Below are 18,758 nucleotides of genomic sequence, written 5' to 3'. Positions count from 1 at the left end.
ACCACTTGCATGAATATCAAGAGCTTTGATGGAAACCCAGTTCTAAGCAAAGAAGGGAAAGCAGAAAGGTGGAAGGAGCATATAGAGGGTCTATATAAGGGCGATGTACTTGACGACAATATTATGGAAATGGAAGAGGATGTAGATGATGATGAAATGGGAGATAAGATACTGCATGAAGAGTTTGACAGAGTACTGAAAGACCTGAGTCGAAACAAGGCCCCCGGAGAAGACAGCATTCCATTAGAACTACTGACAGCCTTGGGAGAGCCAGTCCTGACAAAACTCTGCCATCTGGTGAGCAAGATGTATGAGACAGGCGAAATACCCTCAGACTTCAAGAAGAATATAATAATTCCAATCCCAAAGAAAGCAGGTGTTGACATAAGTGAAAATTACCGAACTATCAGTTTAATAAGTCACAGCTGCAAAATACTAACACCAATTCTTTACAGACGAATGGAAAAACTTGTAGAAGCCGACCTCGGGGAAGATCAGTATGGATTCCGTAGAAATGTTGAAACACGTGAGGCAATACTGACCCTACGACTTATCTTAGGAGAAAGATTAAGGAAAGGCAAACCTACGTTTCTAGAATTTGTAGAGAAAGCTTTTGACAATGTTGACTGGAATACTCTCTTTCAAATTTTAAAGGTGGCAGGGGTAAAATATAAGGAGCGAAAGGCTATTTACAATTTGTACAGAAACCAGATGGCAGTTATAAGAGTCGAGAGGTATGAAAGGGAAGCATTGGTTGGGAAACAGGGTTGTAGCCTCTCCCCGATGTTATTCGATCTGTATATTGAGCAAGCAGTAAAGGAAACAAAAGAAAAATTCGGAGTAGGTATTAAAATCGGTGGAGAAGAAATAAAAACTTTGAGGTTCGCCGATGACATTGTAATTCTGTCAGAGACAGCAAAGGACTTGGAAGAGCAGTTGAACGGAATGCATAGTGTCTTGAAAGGAGGATATAAGATGGACATCAACGAAAGTAAAACAAGGATAATGGAATGTAGTTGAATTAAGTCGTGTGATGCTGAGGGAATTAGATTAGGTAATGAGACACTTAAAGTAGTAAAGGTGTTTTGCTATTTGGGGAGCAAAATAACTGATGATGGTCGAAGTAGAGAGGAAATAAAATGTGGATTGGCAATGGCAAGGAAAGCGTTTCTGAAGAAGAAAAATTTGTTAACATCGAGTGTAGATTTAAGTGTCAGGAAGTCGTTTCTGAAAGCATTTGTATGGAGTGTAGCCATGTATGGAAGTGAAACATGGACGATAAATAGCTTAGACAAGAAGAGAATAGAAGCTTTCGAAATGTGGTGCTACAAAAGAATGCTGAAGATTAGATGGGCAGACCACATAACTAATGAGGAGGTATTGAATAGAATTGGGGAGAAGAGGAGCTTGTGGCACAACTTGACTAGAAGAAGGGATCGGTTGGTAGGACATGTTCTAAGACATCGAGGGATCACCAATTTAGTATTGGAGGGCAGCGTGGAGGGTAAAAATCATAGAGGGAGACCAAGAGATGAATACACTAAGCAGATTCAGAAGGATGTAGGCTGCAGTAGGTACTGGGAGACGAAGAAGCTTGCACAGGATAGAGTAGCACGTGAGAGCTGCATCAAACCAGTCTCAGGACTGAAGACCACAACAACAACAACCACCTTGTTATGAAGTGACAGCAGGGTTATCTATTCTCGTCACAAGATAGCAAGCATCGGCCTCCCTTAAAGAATTATCAAGTCAGTCTTGTCATATTCAGTAGCTCCCCAGACCATGATGACAGGAGTTGGAGAGGTATGAGTCTCGAGAATTGTTGCATCCTGTGTGACATTTCACTAGCTCATCTGAGAACACATTGGTGTAGAACTGGAACAGAAGCAAGACTCATTGCAGAACACCATGGAATGCCTTTTGATTTCCCATTTAACCCTGGCTCAACACCATGAAAGTCTTTGTTGTTTGTGATATGGCATCAGCACACGGCAGCACGTGTTATCAACCCAGCTTTCAGTGATATGTTCCTAATGATTTGTGGTTGAGTCCATCTAGTGTGACCACTCAGTCTGCAGTCATCAGTATGTTTCTCATGCTAATGATTAGACTTTTCTCAAAGTCCGAAAGGTGGGGAAAAGTTGCAAGTGCTCATTGTTTGGCAATGCTGCTTTATGATCTCTTTCTGAGGAGTTCCATTAATGTTACAGACCCAATAGTCATCTCATATGCATACCATTCTCCTACTGTAACAATGGCTTTTCTATGCTGAAAGTAAGCTCGCCTAAGGATGAAATTTTAATTAACATATCATAAAGACATAGACATACTGGAGCATCAGTTTGATAACGTTCGGTCATTGTGTTCATGATGTAACACTTTCAGTTTCTGTTACTGTAATAAAAAAAAATGGTCATGAAGATACTGAAAATCTTTTCTTAGTGTATAGCTGATGCCAGGTATTACTCTAATCTTTACTCAAGGGAGTTTAAAATCACACCGTGTTTTAATGGAGCAAATAGGCAAATGAATTATATGTTGATATTTATTTGTATGTGTAAACAGTTGCAGTAGTTGTAATTAATTATAATTAATGAATTAATTTGGACCTTCCAGTGGTGACAGCGAAAGTGGAAGCGATCGGCCACCAAAGGGAAAGAAGAGACGCATTGGATCCAACTCGAGCCGTTCTCGGTCTCGATCAGGCTCAAGATCAGAGAAATCTCGCTCTCGGTCACGTTCTGGTAGTGGCTCAAGGTCTCGTTCAGGAAGCAGATCTGTTTCAAGATCCAGATCAAGGAGTCATTCAAAATCTAAGAGCCCATCTCACTCCCGATCTGCTTCGAGATCACGGTCTCGATCTAAATCTAAAAGTGTGTCACGTTCAAGATCAAGGTCAAAAAGTGGTTCACGCTCCAGATCAAGGTCAAAAAGTGGTTCACGCTCCAGATCAAGATCGAAAAGTGTCTCACGATCTAGATCAGGATCAAGATCCAGAAGTGGTTCACCCAGTGGTTCAGCAAAGTCAAAATCACGGTGAGAATAACTTCATTGTATAAATAATTGTTCTTTCATTAATTCTAAATTTTGATATATCTAAGGAATTGAGCATATATTATTAAAAATGAAACAGGAAGTTATTGATTTGCTTCACAATGAAATCATTATTGCAGTTTGTGTGACCAGAAATGTAATCATATTTTTGAAATCCTTCTGCGTGCCAAATTGTGAACAGCTGGTGGAGACAATCAAATTTAAAAATAAGGTTGCGTATCTAGTATTTGGAATTTTCTTGTAAATTCCTTCATTAGGATAAAGATGAAAAGCATAGGAAAGAAAGGGCACTTGTACGGGTGACTGAAGGGAAGGAAATGTCACTTAGAGCTCCGGACATGTAAAGAGACAAGGGACTGGGAGAGATCAGAAATTAACTCTTGTCAGACAGCCAAGATTAAAATTTCAGAGTACTACTGGTACTTGCTGAAATAAAAAAAAGGTGTTCATAGCAAATACTCAGGAAAGAAATAACATGTGAGAGAAAAAGTGCATGCGATAAGGACCTGGAACAGAACATGAAATGGCTAAAAACAAGTAAAAAAGAGGAAGGGGAGGGGAGAGATTAAAAATAGGTGCATGTTGATATCACTGTTGGAGAGCTCATTTCCATCTCCACAGTGGTGAGATACAGATACACAAGTCGTCACTTTTGTGTTCAAGTGCCTACCTAGCATCATGATATTAAGTATGTTGAAACATGTTTAGTTTACTTTCTATTTAAACCTTATAAAATATGGCTTTCATATTTTGGGAATGCTCTTGAAAATTGAACCACGCAAGACACACTGACTTCAAATGAGTATTGAAAGAGAGAACCATGTGAAAGCTGTTATATAGTGTTGACAAATAGTCTGGTTAAGTTGGTAAAGTAACATTGTAGACTACATAGCAATAGAATGAAAAGGGTAGTTGTTACCATACAGCAGATACACTGAGTCACAGAAAGGCACAACGAAAACTGTCACACAATTAGTTTTTGCCCAACAAGGCCTTTGTAAAAATTAGACAACATACACACACGCTCACAGTAACACAAACACAACTCACACACACATGACCACAGTCTCTTGCATATGGGGCCAGACTGCGAGCCGGGGAAAGAAGGTTGGGGCGGGGAGGGGAAGGATAACAGGGAAGGGGTGGGAGATGATAAAGTACTGCTGGAGCGTGCAGGGAAGAGGTGGAGAGTGGGGCAGCTAGGTGCAGATGGGAGGTCAGACGGAGAGTGGGGGAGAGGGCGGGGGGGGGGGGGGGGGTATTTAACTGGAAAGGAAAGAAGTAAAAAGATTGGGTGTGTTGGTGAAATAGAGGGCTGTGTAGTGCTAGAATGGGAACAAGAAAGAAGCTAGATGGGTAAGGACAATGACTAACGAAGGCTGAGACCAGGAGGGTTACGGGAACGTAGGGTATATTGCAGTGTGAGTTCCCATCTGCACAGTTCAGAAAAGCTGATGTTGGTGGGAAGGATCCAGATGGCACAGGTTGTGAAACAGTCACTGAACTGAAGGATTTCGTGTAGGGCTGCATGCTGAGCAACAGGCTGGTCCAGTTTCTTGGCCTCAGTTTGTCGGTGGCCATTCATGTGGACAGACAGCTTGTTGGTTGTCGTGTGCACATAGAATGCAGCACATTGGTTGCAGCTTAGCTTGTAGATCACATGACTGGTTTCATAGGTAGCTCTGCCTTCGATGGGATTGATAATGTTTGTGACAGGACTGGAGTAGGTGGTGGTGGGTGGCTGTATGGGTAATGCCTTGCATGATGGTCTGTTAACAGGGACATGAACTATGAGGTAAGGGGTGGGAACAGGGGTTGTATAGGGATGGACGAGAATATTGTGTAGGTTCGGTGGCCAGCGGAACCACTGTGGGAGGAGTAGGAAAGATAGTGGGCAGGGCATTTCTCAATTCAGGGCATGACGAGGGGTGGGCGAAACCCTGGCGGAGAATGTAATTCAGTTGCTCCAGTCCAGGGTGGTACTGAGTCACCAACCAGACGTAACCAAAGACCAGTGTTGAACCTTGCCTGACTCAGTTCACTCCTCCATCCAACCATGATCCACCTCCACTGCCCCCAAATCATCCCCTGTTAACATTCCAGAATTTCTTAATCTCAAACCTTGCCTCACCATCATTCCCCAAATTCCTCAAAATGCGAATCAATCTTAAATCCACAGAAAGATCTGCAATCCATCACCAAAGAACTGACTCCGACCTTGTTATCCTACCCGCTGACAATTACTTGTTTTGAACCACAAGGATTACCTGGCAGAAGGACTCCACTGGCTGTCAGATTCATTCACATACAAACCCTGCCTCAGTGACCCCATTCCAGAAATCCAACTGGATCTCCAGTCTCTACTCAAATCCTTAAGCCCATCCCAGAACCTCTCCCCAGAGTCCCATCTCTCTCCTCACCCCTACTATTCCTTGCACGCCTATTTTCTGCCTGCTTCCTTAAGTCTATAAACCTAACCACCCAGGATACCCCATTGTGGCCAGTTACTGTGCCCCCACTGAGAGAATCTCTGCTCTCACAAACCAACACCTTGAGCCCATTACCCGCGACCTACTCTCCAACATAAAAGATATAAACCATTTCGTCTACCGACTCTCCACAGTTCCTTTTCCTTTACCACATGGTGCCCCGCTCATCACTATTGATGTCACCTCACTTTACACTATCATCGCTAATGCCCATGGCCTTACTTCTATTGAACACTACCTTTCCAGACGAACCACCTCCTTCCCAGTCACCAAGACCAACTATATCCTCACCCACAATTACTTCTCCTTTGAAGGCATTACCTACAAACAAATCCAGGGGATAGCTGTGGGCACCTAAATGGCACCGTCCTATGCCAACCTATTCATGGGCTATCTAGAGGAATCATTCCTAAACACCCAGAATGCCAAACTCCTCATCTGGTTCAGATTCATTGATGACATCTTCATGACCTGGATCAAGGGTGAGGACAGCTAATCCACATTCCTCCAGAACTTCAACACATCCCCCCCCCATTTGCTTCACCTGGTCCTATTTCCTCAATGTTGACCTCCACCTCAAAGACGTATATATCAGAACCTCTGCCCATATCAACCCTACCAACCACCAGCAGTACCTCCACTTCGATAACTACTATCCATTCCATACCAAGAAGTCCTTTCCACACAGCCTAGCCACCCATGGCCATCACGTCGTAGTGACGAGCCGTCCCTCTTGAAATATACCGAGGATCTCACTAAGGCATTTACAGGTCATAATTACCCTCCCAACCTTGTGCAAAAACATATCTCTCATGCCTTATCTTTCCAGTCAACCACCTCCTCCCAGAGCCCCACCATCAGATCATAAAGAGGTATTCTCCTCGTACCTCAGGACCATCCATGACTGGAGCAACTGAATTAAATTCTCCACCAGGATTTCAACTATCTGTCGTCCTGCCTTGAAATTAGAAATGTCCTGCCCACTATTATTCCTACTCCTCTCACAGTGGTATTCCGCCGTCCACTGAACCTACACAATATCGTCGTCCATCCATACACAACCCTTGCTCCCAACCCCTTGCCTCATGGCTCAGATCCCTGTAAGAGACCATGATGCAAGGTATGACCCATACATCCACCCACCACCACCTACTCTAGTCCTGTCACAAACATCATCTATCACATCAAAGGCAGGGCTAAATATAAAACAAGTCTTGTGATCTACAAGCTAAGTGCAACCAAGTGCTACGTTCAATCTGGGCATGACAATCAAGAAGCTGTCTGTCCTCATGAATGGCCATCGACAAACCGTGGCGTAGGAATGGGTCCACCGTGTTGCTCAACATGCCGCCCAACATGATATCCTTCATTTCAGTGACTGCTTTACAGCCTATGCCATCTGGATCCGTCTCAGCAACACCAGCTTTTCTGAATGATGCAGGTGAAACACTCTCTGCAATATATCATATGTTCCTGTAACCCTCCTGGTCTCAACCTTCGTTATGCATTGTCCTTACCCATCTAGCCTCTTCCTTGTTCCCATTTGAGCACTACGCAGCCCTCTATTCCACCAACACACCCAGTCCTTTCATTTTTCTCCTTTTCTGCTAACCCCTCTCCCACGCCCTGCATCTAACCTCCCAACTGCATCTAGCTGCCCCACTTTCCTGCACATTCACAGCAGAACTTTATCATCCTCCACACCTTTCCCGCTATCCCTACGCCTCCCTGCCCCAACCTCCTCTGTACCCCGGCCCAGTTGCATCCCCCATAATGCCCTGCTGCTTGCAGTTCGGCTTCAGCTGCGAGAGACTATGGTCATGTGGTGTGACCTCTGTTTGTGTGTCTGTGTGTATGTTCTCTTAATTTTTACAAAGGCTTTGTTGGACAAAAGCTAATTGTGACAGTCTTTTTGCTGTGCCTTTCTGTGACTCAGCATCTCCGCTATTTGGTGAGTCGCAACTATTCTTTCCATTGTTTAGTTACATTTCATCCTGGATTTTCCTTTGTTTATAAAACAAGGTAGGTATTAGCAACATTCATACACACCTATGCATCTTTAATGCAGTTTTGTGGGTGGAAAAGATAACTATAATCGTTTGCACTCAGAATAAGAAAGTCCTAAGTTGGTTGAGAGAAACTTGTCATTGAAGAACTGAATTATTATTGCTATTGTACTGAATGAAATTAATGCTCTGTGGGATTCTTTCTGAAGAACAGATTTTTTTTTCCATTTGTTTTCCAAGCATTGTGGCATCACACTTATTTTGATGTTGTTGTACATTTCATCAAAGCAGCTTAGTTTAAAACAGAAAAATTGGATACACAAATAAAATGTTCAAGTTTGTGAAAGAAAATTTTCACTTTGGAATAACAAAAAAAAAAAAAAAACTTCATTTGGTATGTGTTGCTACATTGGTCAAAAGAATTATGGGAGCAGGTTCATCATCTTCCAGTTAACTCTGTTTTGATGCAGGCAATATGTGTGTTCTTATTGCATGGCTTGAGATCTTCACTTTCAATTTAGGCAACAATTAGTCATTCGCCATCTGTTGGCTGCATTATGCATTACATTGTCAGGTGACCCCTCAGAAAGAAGTGAGTACTGGTGTCCCAGTGTTTTCTAGCAAGGTACACAGATGGAAGTTGTCACTTGTGGACATTGTATTCTACCAAGGTCATGAAATGCTACATCTTAGTGCAGTACAAGTTGCAAGGGTGACTTTTTGATCCAAAAAGGGTGGACTTTCTGTTGTGTTGCTGCAGAGGCCAGCGCCTCTCCATGTCATCCATAGGTTGTGGATACACTACAGAGAGACAGGTCACTACACAAGGCAAGTTGGACTAGGTCACTGATGCATTACAATCCTACCGAAGATCGATATCGGACTATCCGATCAAACTGTCATTAACAGGTAATGAGAAAAGACGTTACAGCCAAGATGATCTGTCAGAGTACCCCACTTGACAAATAATCATCTTGCAACTTGCCTTCAGTTCTGTCATTCCCCTGTCAACTGGCAGCTATGTCACTGGCATAATGTTCTATTCACAGATGATCCAGATATCCTGTGATGTAAGGTGATGACCATGTTCCTATGCTGAAAGTTTTTGAGGAAATTGACAGATTTCTGAAGTTCTGTATGTTGTGAGGAGGCTTCAATGTTGACAGCTACACATATCTTGTCATTGGCCGTAGTCACCATATCGCCAGGCAGTACATCGAATAGATCCTGTTGGACCAGGTGGTGGCTGCTGTGTGTGGTGGTGGCGGCCCTGAGTGCCTTGTAATGCCAGGCCCTATGTGGTGGGCATCAGCAGGGATGTCTTGCGAAGCCTGGACATTGAAGTATTGGAACATCTGGTGGTGAGTCTCAACGTAAACTCCTTCGTGCATTTGTGGGACATGGCTTTACAGGTGTGTTCATGACCATCCTGTTTCACCACAGATTCTCCAAGAACTATCATGGGCTCTTATTGAAGAAATAGAATGGATGCTGTTTTGTATGAGACGGAACTATGGGCCTCGTGGAAAAAGGGTGACCTGGCTGAGTCACGCAATTTGACTCTTGGTCTGATCACTAGGTGTGGCCATTAATTACACGCGTTGATCACGTAGGCTGACATGAGGATCAATGAACTATACTTGGCGGGATGTATCTGGAACATTTTAGGTGATTGGAAAGTTAGTAGACAGGAATACAATTAAATACTTAGCTTTAATTCAGCATCAGGGGTGAACGTCAATCTTGAGTTTGCACAATAATATTTACAAGTGCAGTTATAGACTGAACTGCGAATACCTCTTTACAATTCTGATTGCTTCACACATATAGATCAATTGTCAATGCATAAACTGTATGTGGTGCCTGGCTAGGTTGTAACTACTGACTTAGCTGAAGGCTATGCTAACTAGTGTCTCTGGAAATGAGATCTCTGAATCTATAACAAGTGAACCATTCCTATTAAAGTCGGCAGTAGAACTGGCCAGTGTGATAGCTTGTCTCGTAAGACCGGCCGAGTGGCAGCGCTTGGTCTGCTAGTGTCGACAGTGGCGACTCGCAGGTCCTATGTGTACTGATAAACCGCGGCTGATTTGAAGCCTACAACCTAGCAAGTGTGGTGCCTTCTGGTGACACCACAGATGCTACAGGGTTACCTTGCAGACTTACACAGAGCATCTCACATAAAGTGCCAGGCAGTGATAAATGCTCACGGAGGGCATACAAGTTATTAAAGCTTGCAAAGTCCAGTGAAGAGTACCCAGGATGATGAGATGAATTATTGTTTGCACTTTGTTTCGAACACCTGTCAGACTTTTCAGTTCTTTTTATATAAATGATCAAGCATGTTATAATGTTTTGTTGTGTACATTATTTGTGAAAGATAAAGGTATAATTTGGTAACATACCCAATTCTCAAGCCAGATGCCCAAAGTCATGTTCTCCTAATTCTTTTGAGCAGTGTATTTTAAATTTTGTGACTATTTATTTCTGTGTTTTGTTTGCTTGTTCAAATCAGATCTAGGTCTCCTGGATCAAAAAAATCTGGATCAGGGAGTGAAGCTGGATCAAGACGGTCCAGCCCTGCCGCAAAAGGGTCAGGTCAGTTGAAAGTCATTATAGTCTGTAGACTGTTTCATAACAAATGTGAGGAAAGTTCAGTGTTCCAGGAAATGATAGAAATGGTTACTTAAAGCAGTATAGTCAAGTTAGGCAACGTTTTATTTTGAAGGGTTTTTATCACTTGTAAATGTTTTATCATCATTATGAAATAGTATTACGTTGTGAGTCGTGTTTGCACGACAGTATTATTTATTTGTCTGATTACAGTTATCTACATTAGATTTGCATTGTTTCGCAAAACATTTACTACAGTTTACATTAAAGTGGCCCATCAGTGTTACTTAACTATTGTAGAAGTATGAAAACATATTGCATTACTTGTCTGAGTACATCCTTTCTGAAAATATTAGCAGATGAGCTCATATACCCACCTTCTGTATAGTTTTCACTTCATCCCATACCATACACAAAATCTTAACAGTGATAAGTCGGGAGATCTTGAAGGCCAAATAATGGTACTGCTACAATGAATCCACAGATAAGGGAACTACAGTTGTTGATTCTTTCATATGGTAGGATTTGAAAGAGGACCATCTTACAGGAAGCACTTAACATCATTCAGTGAAGTTGATACAATGTGCTTTAATTATTCATATGACATATTTTCCACCAAAATAACAGATCTGTAAATCACTTGTCAAATCATATCATACGCTGGGGATTCAATAAGTAATGCTATATATTTTTTTCTGAACGCAGGTTGGTTTTATTTGGGATTCCAATACATCATATTATTCCCTAGTCATTTGACTACAAGAGGGTCTGTATGTGTGCATGGTACCACTCTGTTGGTTGATGTCAAGCAAACATCTAGCTGCATCAGCAACCTCTGTGCCATCCACGTATGGCTGCCCACAGAGCGCATCCTTCATTGTGCCAAACAAATGGAAGTCAAAAGGTACAATAGCCAAGCTGTAGACTGGATGAGGAAGAACAGTCCAACGAAGATTTGTAAACTGCTGTCGGGTGCACAGACTTGGGTGAGGCCTTGCGTTCTCATGGAAAAGGAGAAATTTGTTTGCATTTTTGTAGCAGTGAACACACTAAAGTTATTTCTTCAGTTTCCTGATGGTAGCACAATACACTTCAGAGTAGATCATTGCACCATCAGGGAGAATGTCAAACAGAATAATCCTTTCAGAGTCACAGGAAACTGTCTCCGTGATTTTACCAGCTGAGGGTGTGGCTGTGAATGTCCTCTTCAGAGGAGAAGCGGTGTGGTGCCACTCCGCGGATTGCCATTTGGTTTACAGTTTGAAATGATGAATCCATGTCACATTGTCTGTGACAATGTGTGACAAAAATTGTTACGATCAGCTCCGTAATGTGCAAAAAATTCCACACAGATGGTTCTTTGTTGCTGTTTCTGGTCTCCTGTTAGGTGGCAAGGAACACAGTGGGGTCACACCTTTAAGTATCCCAACTGGTGGAAAAATGTGTCAGCACTACCAATAGAGACGTACAGTTGAGCAGTGAGATGTTTGAATGGGATCCATTGCTCACCACAAATGAGTGTGTGTGCATGTTCCAACATTGCAAGAGTGATGGCTGTGTGTGGAAAGCCGGCACGTGGGAGATCGGACAGGTTTGTGTGACCTTGTTGTGACGATGACAGTCACCTCACCAAACAAATCGCCATGCTTTTATTCACTACCAGGACTCTGTAGACATTCTACAGGTGCCTATGAAAATCTGCAATGCTCTGGTTTTCCATCAAACTAAACTCGACAGCTCTCTATTTGAAACACCTCTCCACTAGATGCTATTTTGAATGCTGCATATAATGCTGCCACCTGTCAGAACCTCATAAAACTAAAGGGGCTGAAGTGGGAATATTTGATATCACACAACAAATTCCACATTTTTTTCACTCAAAACTGCCTAAGAAAAAAAAGTGTTGCATTACTTACTGAATGTCCCTCGTAGGTTTGTAGAGAAACTTGTGCAAATTTTGCTATTCATATACCTATTCACTGCAGACCTTTTTATATGCATTATTCCCTGGTATTCTTTCGCTTGGTGCAGTTAGTTTTTCGTACATTGCTTCGGAGTGGGATGGCACATTGGTTAAGACATTAAAGTTACACTATATTCAGGAAGAGAGGGGATCAAATCCCCATCTGGCCATCCAAATTTAGATCTTTCATTTTACCCTAAATCAGTTAAAATGAATGTTAGTATGATATATTTGGATATTCCAAGACCAATTTCTATCTGCCTCCTTGTGCTATCAGGTTGTGTTGCATCTCTTTTGAAAATACTGTCATTAGACCCTGGTCTTCCGTCTATTTTTCCTATTATTTCAAATCACAATTATTCAACCAGTAGCTGCATAAGAACATGCTTCAGAATCTTCATCTTTAAAACTTAAAAATATGCCAGCAGTGTTCTGTGTAAGAGACACTGGGTAGACATATTTAAGTTCATATTTCAGTTCATCAAGTACTGTAATAAACACTGACAAACCAAAACATTATCACCACTGGCTTCATAGTGCTTTGCTCCAACATTGGAATGCAGTACAGCAGTAATTCTCTGTGGCATGGATTTGACAAGTCCTTGATAGGTTTCTGAAGGTATGTGGCACCTGATGCCTAGACACAGGTCACACAATTCCCGGAAATTGTGGACCAGTGGTTTGTGAATACAGAGTCAGCACCCAGTAGTGAGTTACTATCATTCTCTGTAAACCAGTGTTGCATGAATCTGGCATTGTTCAAGTGGTCCAAAGTAAAGTTCAAGCCCAAACGAATGTACCCCACAGCATAATATTGTATCGATGGCATAGTGTGTGTTTAGAGTTCGCCTTGATGATGGTGAATTCGGTCATGACCGTCAGTCTGATGATTCATCTGACCAGACGACTCATTTCCATTGATCCATACTCGGGCCTCAATGATCCCATGCTCACTGCAATCATAATTCATGATGCTGTTTGGTCAGCATGCAAACATAGGAGACAGCTGCTGCAGAGCCCCATGGTCTGCAAAGTGCACTGAGTGGTGTGTTCAGAAACATTTGTGCCTGTTCCCGCATTGTACACTGTCCTCACATCAGCCACCTATCCTGGTTTACAGAGTGGACAAACCTCTGACCTCTGTGTTCTGTGACAAGATATGGGCATCCAATACCTTGTTGCCTGCACTTGGTTTCACTGACCATCAGCCAATTTCCATAGATGCTCATGACAGTAACATGCGAACAGATGGTGAGCTTTACAATTTCCTGGGCGCTGATGACCACACTGTTTAGCGCCCGAAAACCTCAAACCACACACACACTTTACAATTTCCAAGATGGTCATTCCTAGGTGCTAGTTCATAACAATTTGTCTTTTTTAAAAATATTTTGTCAGTGGATTTCTCCATACATGGTCTGTATTTTCGCTAGAACGATTCCCCATTCATCTCTGCTCCATTTATACACTTCCCTTACTGATTTATGTGCCCACACCAACAGGCAGCAATAACATTTGGAACCCAGGGAGATGATGGTATAATGAAGTGGGAAAATAAAGGAATTTAAGCCAATTACAAGAGGAACAGTAGACAATTGCCCTGTGATAAACTGGAGATAGATTATATAATGGTAAGACAGAGATTTAGGAACCAGGTTTTAAATTGTAAGACATTTCCAGGGGCAGATGTGGACTCTGACCACAATCTATTGGTTATGACCTGTAGATTAAAACTGAAGAAACTGCAAAAAGGTGGGAATTTAAGGAGATGGGACCTGGATAAACTAAAAGAACCAGAGGTTGTACAGAGATTCAGGGAGAGCATAAGGGAGCAATTGACAGGGATGGGGGAAATAAATACAGTAGAAGAAGAATGGGTAGCTTTGAGGGATGAAGTAGTGAAGGCAGCAGAGGATCAAGTAGGTAAAAAGACGAGGGCTAGTAGAAATCCTTGGGTAACAGAAGAAATATTGAATTTACTTGATGAAAGGAGAAAATATAAAAATGCAGTAAGTGAAACAGGCAAAAAGGAATACAAACGTCTCAAAAATGAGATCGACAGGAAGTGCAAAATGGCTAAGCAGGGGTGGCTAGAGGACAAATGTAAGGATGTAGAGGCCTATCTCACTAGGGGTAAGATAGATACCGCCTACAGGAAAATTAAAGAGACCTTTGGAGATAAGAGAACGACTTGTATGAATATCAAGAGCTCAGATGGAAACCCAGTTCTAAGCAAAGAAGGGAAAGCAGAAAGGTGGAAGGAGTATATAGAGGGTCTATACAAGGGCGATGTACTTGAGGACAATATTATGGAAATGGAAGAGGATGTAGATGAAGATGAAATGGGAGATATGATACTGCGTGAAGAGTTTGACAGAGCACTGAAAGACCTGAGTCGAAACAAGGCCCCCGGAGTAGACAATATTCCATTGGAACTACTGACGGCCGTGGGAGAGCCAGTCCTGACAAAACTCTACCATCTGGTGAGCAAGATGTATGAAACAGGCGAAATACCCTCAGACTTCAAGAAGAATATAATAATTCCAATCCCAAAGAAAGCAGGTGTTGGCAGATGTGAAAATTACCGAACTATCAGCTTAATAAGTCACAGCTGCAAAATACTAACACGAATTCTTTACAGACGAATGGAAAAACTAGCAGAAGCCAACCTCGGGGAAGATCAGGTTGGATTCCGTAGAAACACTGGAACACGTGAGGCAATACTGACCTTACAACTTATCTTAGAAGAAAGATTAAGGAAAGGCAAACCTACGTTTCTAGCATTTGTAGACTTAGAGAAAGCTTTTGACAATGTTGACTAGAATACTCTCTTTCAAATTCTAAAGGTGGCAGGGGTAAAATACAGGGAGCGAAAGGCTATTTACAATTTGTACAGAAACCAGATGGCAGTTATAAGAGTCGAGGGACATGAAAGGGAAGCAGTGGTTGGGAAGGGAGTAAGACAGGGTTGTAGCCTCTCCCCGATGTTGTTCAATCTGTATATTGAGCAAGCAGTAAAGGAAACAAAAGAAAAATTCGGAGTAGGTATTAAAATTCATGGAGAAGAAATAAAAACTTTGAGGTTCGCTGATGATATTGTAATTCTGTCAGAGACAGCAAAGGACTTGGAAGAGCAGTTGAATGGAATGGACAGTGTCTTGAAAGGAGGATATAAGATGAACATCAACAAAACCAAACAAGGACAATGGAATGTAGTCTAATTAAGTCGGGTGATGCTGAGGGAATTAGATTAGGAAATGAGGCACTTAAAGTAGTAAAGGAGTTTTGCTATTTGGGGAGCAAAATAACTGATGATGGTCGAAGTAGAGAGGATATAAAATGTAGGCTGGCAATGGCAAGGAAAGCGTTTCTGAAGAAGAGAAATTTGTTAACATCTAGTATTGATTTAAGTGTCAGGAAGTCATTTCTGAAAGTATTCGTATGGAGTGTAGCCATGTATGGAAGTGAAACATGGACGATAAATAGTTTGGACAAGAAGAGAATAGAAGCTTTCGAAATGTGGTGCTACAGAAGAATGCTGAAGATTAGATGGGTAGATCACATAACTAATTAGGAAGTATTGAATAGGATTGGGGAGAAGAGAAGTTTGTGGCACAACTTGACCAGAAGAAGGGATCGGTTGGTAGGACATGTTCTGAGGAGGCATCAAGGGATCACCAATTTAGTATTGGAGGGCAGCATGGAGGGTAAAAATCGTAGAGGGAGACCAAGAGATGAATACACTAAGCAGATTCAGAAGGATGTAGGTTGCAGTAGGTACTGGGAGATGAAAAAGCTTGCACAGGATAGAGTAGCATGGAGAGCTGCATCAAACCAGTCTCAGGACTGAAGACCACAACAACAACAACAACAAACTGGAGAGAGAACCGAATTGTTGTGACTCTATCTGCAGAGGTCATAATGGAAACAAAAGGCTGTTTGGTTTCTGTGGAAGCAAGTCCACTGTTATAAAGGAATAAAATTATTTTTTTTATTGTCTGCTTGTAAAAATTGTTTTGTTGCTCTAAAGCATTAGTGATGGTAAGATAAAGGAAATACAGGGCTATTACAAATGATTGAAGCGATTTCATAAATTCACTGTAGCTCCATTCATTGACATATGGTCACAACACACTACAGATACGTAGAAAACCTCATAAAGTTTTGTTCGGCTGAAGCTGCACTTCAGGTTTCTGCCGCCAGAGCGCTCGAGAGCGCAGTGAGACAAAATGGCGACAGGAGCCGAGAAAGCGTATGTCTTGCTTGAAATGCACTCACATCAGTCAGTCATAACAGTGCAACGACACTTCAGGACGAAGTTCAACAAAGATCCACCAACTGCTAACTCCATTCGGCGATGGTATGCGCAGTTTAAAGCTTCTGGATGCCTCTGTAAGGGGAAATCAACGGGTCGGCCTGCAGTGAGCGAAGAAACGGTTGAACGCGTGCGGGCAAGTTTCACACGTAGCCCGCGGGAGTCGACGAATAAAGCAAGCAGGGAGCTAAACATACCACAGCCGACGGTTTGGAAAATCTTACGGAAAAGGCTAAAGCAGAAGCCGTACCGTTTACAATTGCTACAAGCCCTGACACCCGATGACAAAGTCAAATGCTTTGAATTTTCGGCGCGGTTGCAACAGCTCATGGAAGGGGATGCGTTCAGTGCGAAACTTGTTTTCAGTGATGAAGCAACAATTTTTCTTAATGGTGAAGTGAACAGACACAATGTGCGAATCTGGGCGGTAGAGAATCCTCACGAATTCATGCAGCAAATTCACCAAAAGTTAACGTGTTTTGTGCAATCTCACGGTTTAAAGTTTACGGCCCCTTTTTCTTCTGCGAAAAAAACGTTACAGGACACGTGTATCTGGACATGCTGGAAAATTGGCTCATGCCACAACTGGAGACCGACAGCGCCGACTTCGTCTTTCAACAGGATGGTGCTCCACCGCACTTCCATCATGATGTTCGGCATTTCTTAAACAGGAGATTGGAAAACCGATGGATCGGTCGTGGTGGAGATCATGATCAGCAATTCATGTCATGGCATCCACGCTCTCCCGACTTAACCCCATGCAATTTCTTTCTGTGGGTTATGTGAAAGATTCAGTGTTTAAACCCCCTCTACCAAGAAATGGGCCAGAACTGCGAGCTCGCATCAACGATGCTTTCGAACTCACTGATCGGGACATGCTGCGCCGAGTGTGGGAGGAACTTGATTATCGGCTTGATGTCTGCCGAATCACTAAAGGGGCACATATCGAACATTTGTGAATGCCTAAAAAATCTTTTTGAGTTTTTGTATGTGTGTGCAAAGCATTGTGAAAATATCTGAAATAATAAAGTTATTGTAGAGCTGTGAAATCGCTTCAATCATTTGTAATAACCCTGTATGTATCCATGTTCAATTCTGTTTCCAATGCCATACAACACTGAAACATTATTGTGTATTTATTTGATGTTTTCTGCTTTTCCTTGCAGACGATGAGAGAAATTCTGGCAGTGGCAGTGACTAAAAGATCTCAACATACATTGGAACATATTTTTAATCCTTTGCAGTGGATTATTTCATATACTGTTGCATACACAAATGCTGTGCTCAAAGTACAACATGGTTTTAAAATATATGGTTGTGTAATGACAACAGACTCAAAAAGAAGTACTATTTTAATGAAACTGTATAAAATATTTCATTATTACTATTTAGAATTAGCTGACCTGTATAAATTTATTTACATATGCATGTAAAGTATGTTTTTTATTTGTGTACAGATTTTAAAAGATACACTGTCTTTCCAAATGTTCTATTTACTTTATATTTGAACATGAGACGTAATTTGGACTCCTTGATAATACAGGCTCAACACCTCCCCCCCCCCCCCCCCCCCCCCCTCTTCTCCGTACTTGTGCCCTGATACTCAAAGGAGGACACCAGTTTCCCTTTGTATCATAAAAGGAGAAGGTTGTTCCAGATGTTTTGGACAATTTTATTTGCTGGGTATATTTCTGAATACTCTGAAGGGCAATAAAGGAATATGAGGAAAAAAAGGGAGTTTAAGGCTGAATCTCTTCTCGTTTGCAACATTGCCTTGAATATGCTGTAAAGCTAGGCATTTAAGACTGTAGACTGAATTGGCAGAGAAACAATGAAGAGACAACAGAGAAAATAGCTAAGACATTGACTGCCCTTGAAAGCTTGAAGTGATAAGTGAAAATAGCCCTATAAAAAATGTCACGTGTAATACTACCTTACATCTACTATTGTTGCAAGGAAAACACTTGTGATGCTAATAATGTTGTGACCAAAAGATACCCTTTACTTGTAATTTTTGTTTGAATTTTTCAAATTTTGACTAATTGTCCCCGAGGCTATAAATAAGGTGTCGAACATCTTTCAGTAAATACCACAATTCTCTATCAAGTAACAGTGATGTAATACATTTCTATATATAAAATGAAAATTCAGTTGAAAAAAACTAATGACGTGAGACAGAATTGTTGGCCAGAGCTTACCTTCACGAGGCGAAATGTTTAGCACTGCCGGTAGATGCATATAACAATAAAAGTGATGACACCATCCTAGCTTCTGGGACTATTATTTCTTTCTTCAAGGAAGAGAGGGGAATAGATTGG

The 18,758-nt window shown here is 41.8% G+C and overlaps 1 protein-coding gene across 1 annotated transcript in view; it reads left to right on the top strand.

Moving 5' to 3' along the window:
- Positions 1-17,888, top strand: part of LOC126481022 (RNA polymerase-associated protein CTR9 homolog) — a 108,889-nt gene extending 91,001 nt beyond the window's left edge. The window contains exons 19-21 of the mRNA XM_050104483.1: positions 2,617-3,036; positions 10,065-10,147; positions 17,607-17,888. Coding sequence (XP_049960440.1) covers positions 2,617-3,036; positions 10,065-10,147; positions 17,607-17,641 — 538 coding nt within the window. The 3' untranslated portion in view covers positions 17,642-17,888. The remainder of the gene's footprint in view (positions 1-2,616; positions 3,037-10,064; positions 10,148-17,606) is intronic.
- Positions 17,889-18,758: the final 870 nt, after the last annotated feature.

Source organism: Schistocerca serialis, chromosome 5 (assembly GCF_023864345.2).
Source record: "Schistocerca serialis cubense isolate TAMUIC-IGC-003099 chromosome 5, iqSchSeri2.2, whole genome shotgun sequence".
NCBI lineage: Eukaryota > Metazoa > Arthropoda > Insecta > Orthoptera > Acrididae > Schistocerca > Schistocerca serialis.
Note: the sequence above shows the minus strand (reverse complement) of the source record. Positions and strands in the feature narration are given on the sequence as shown.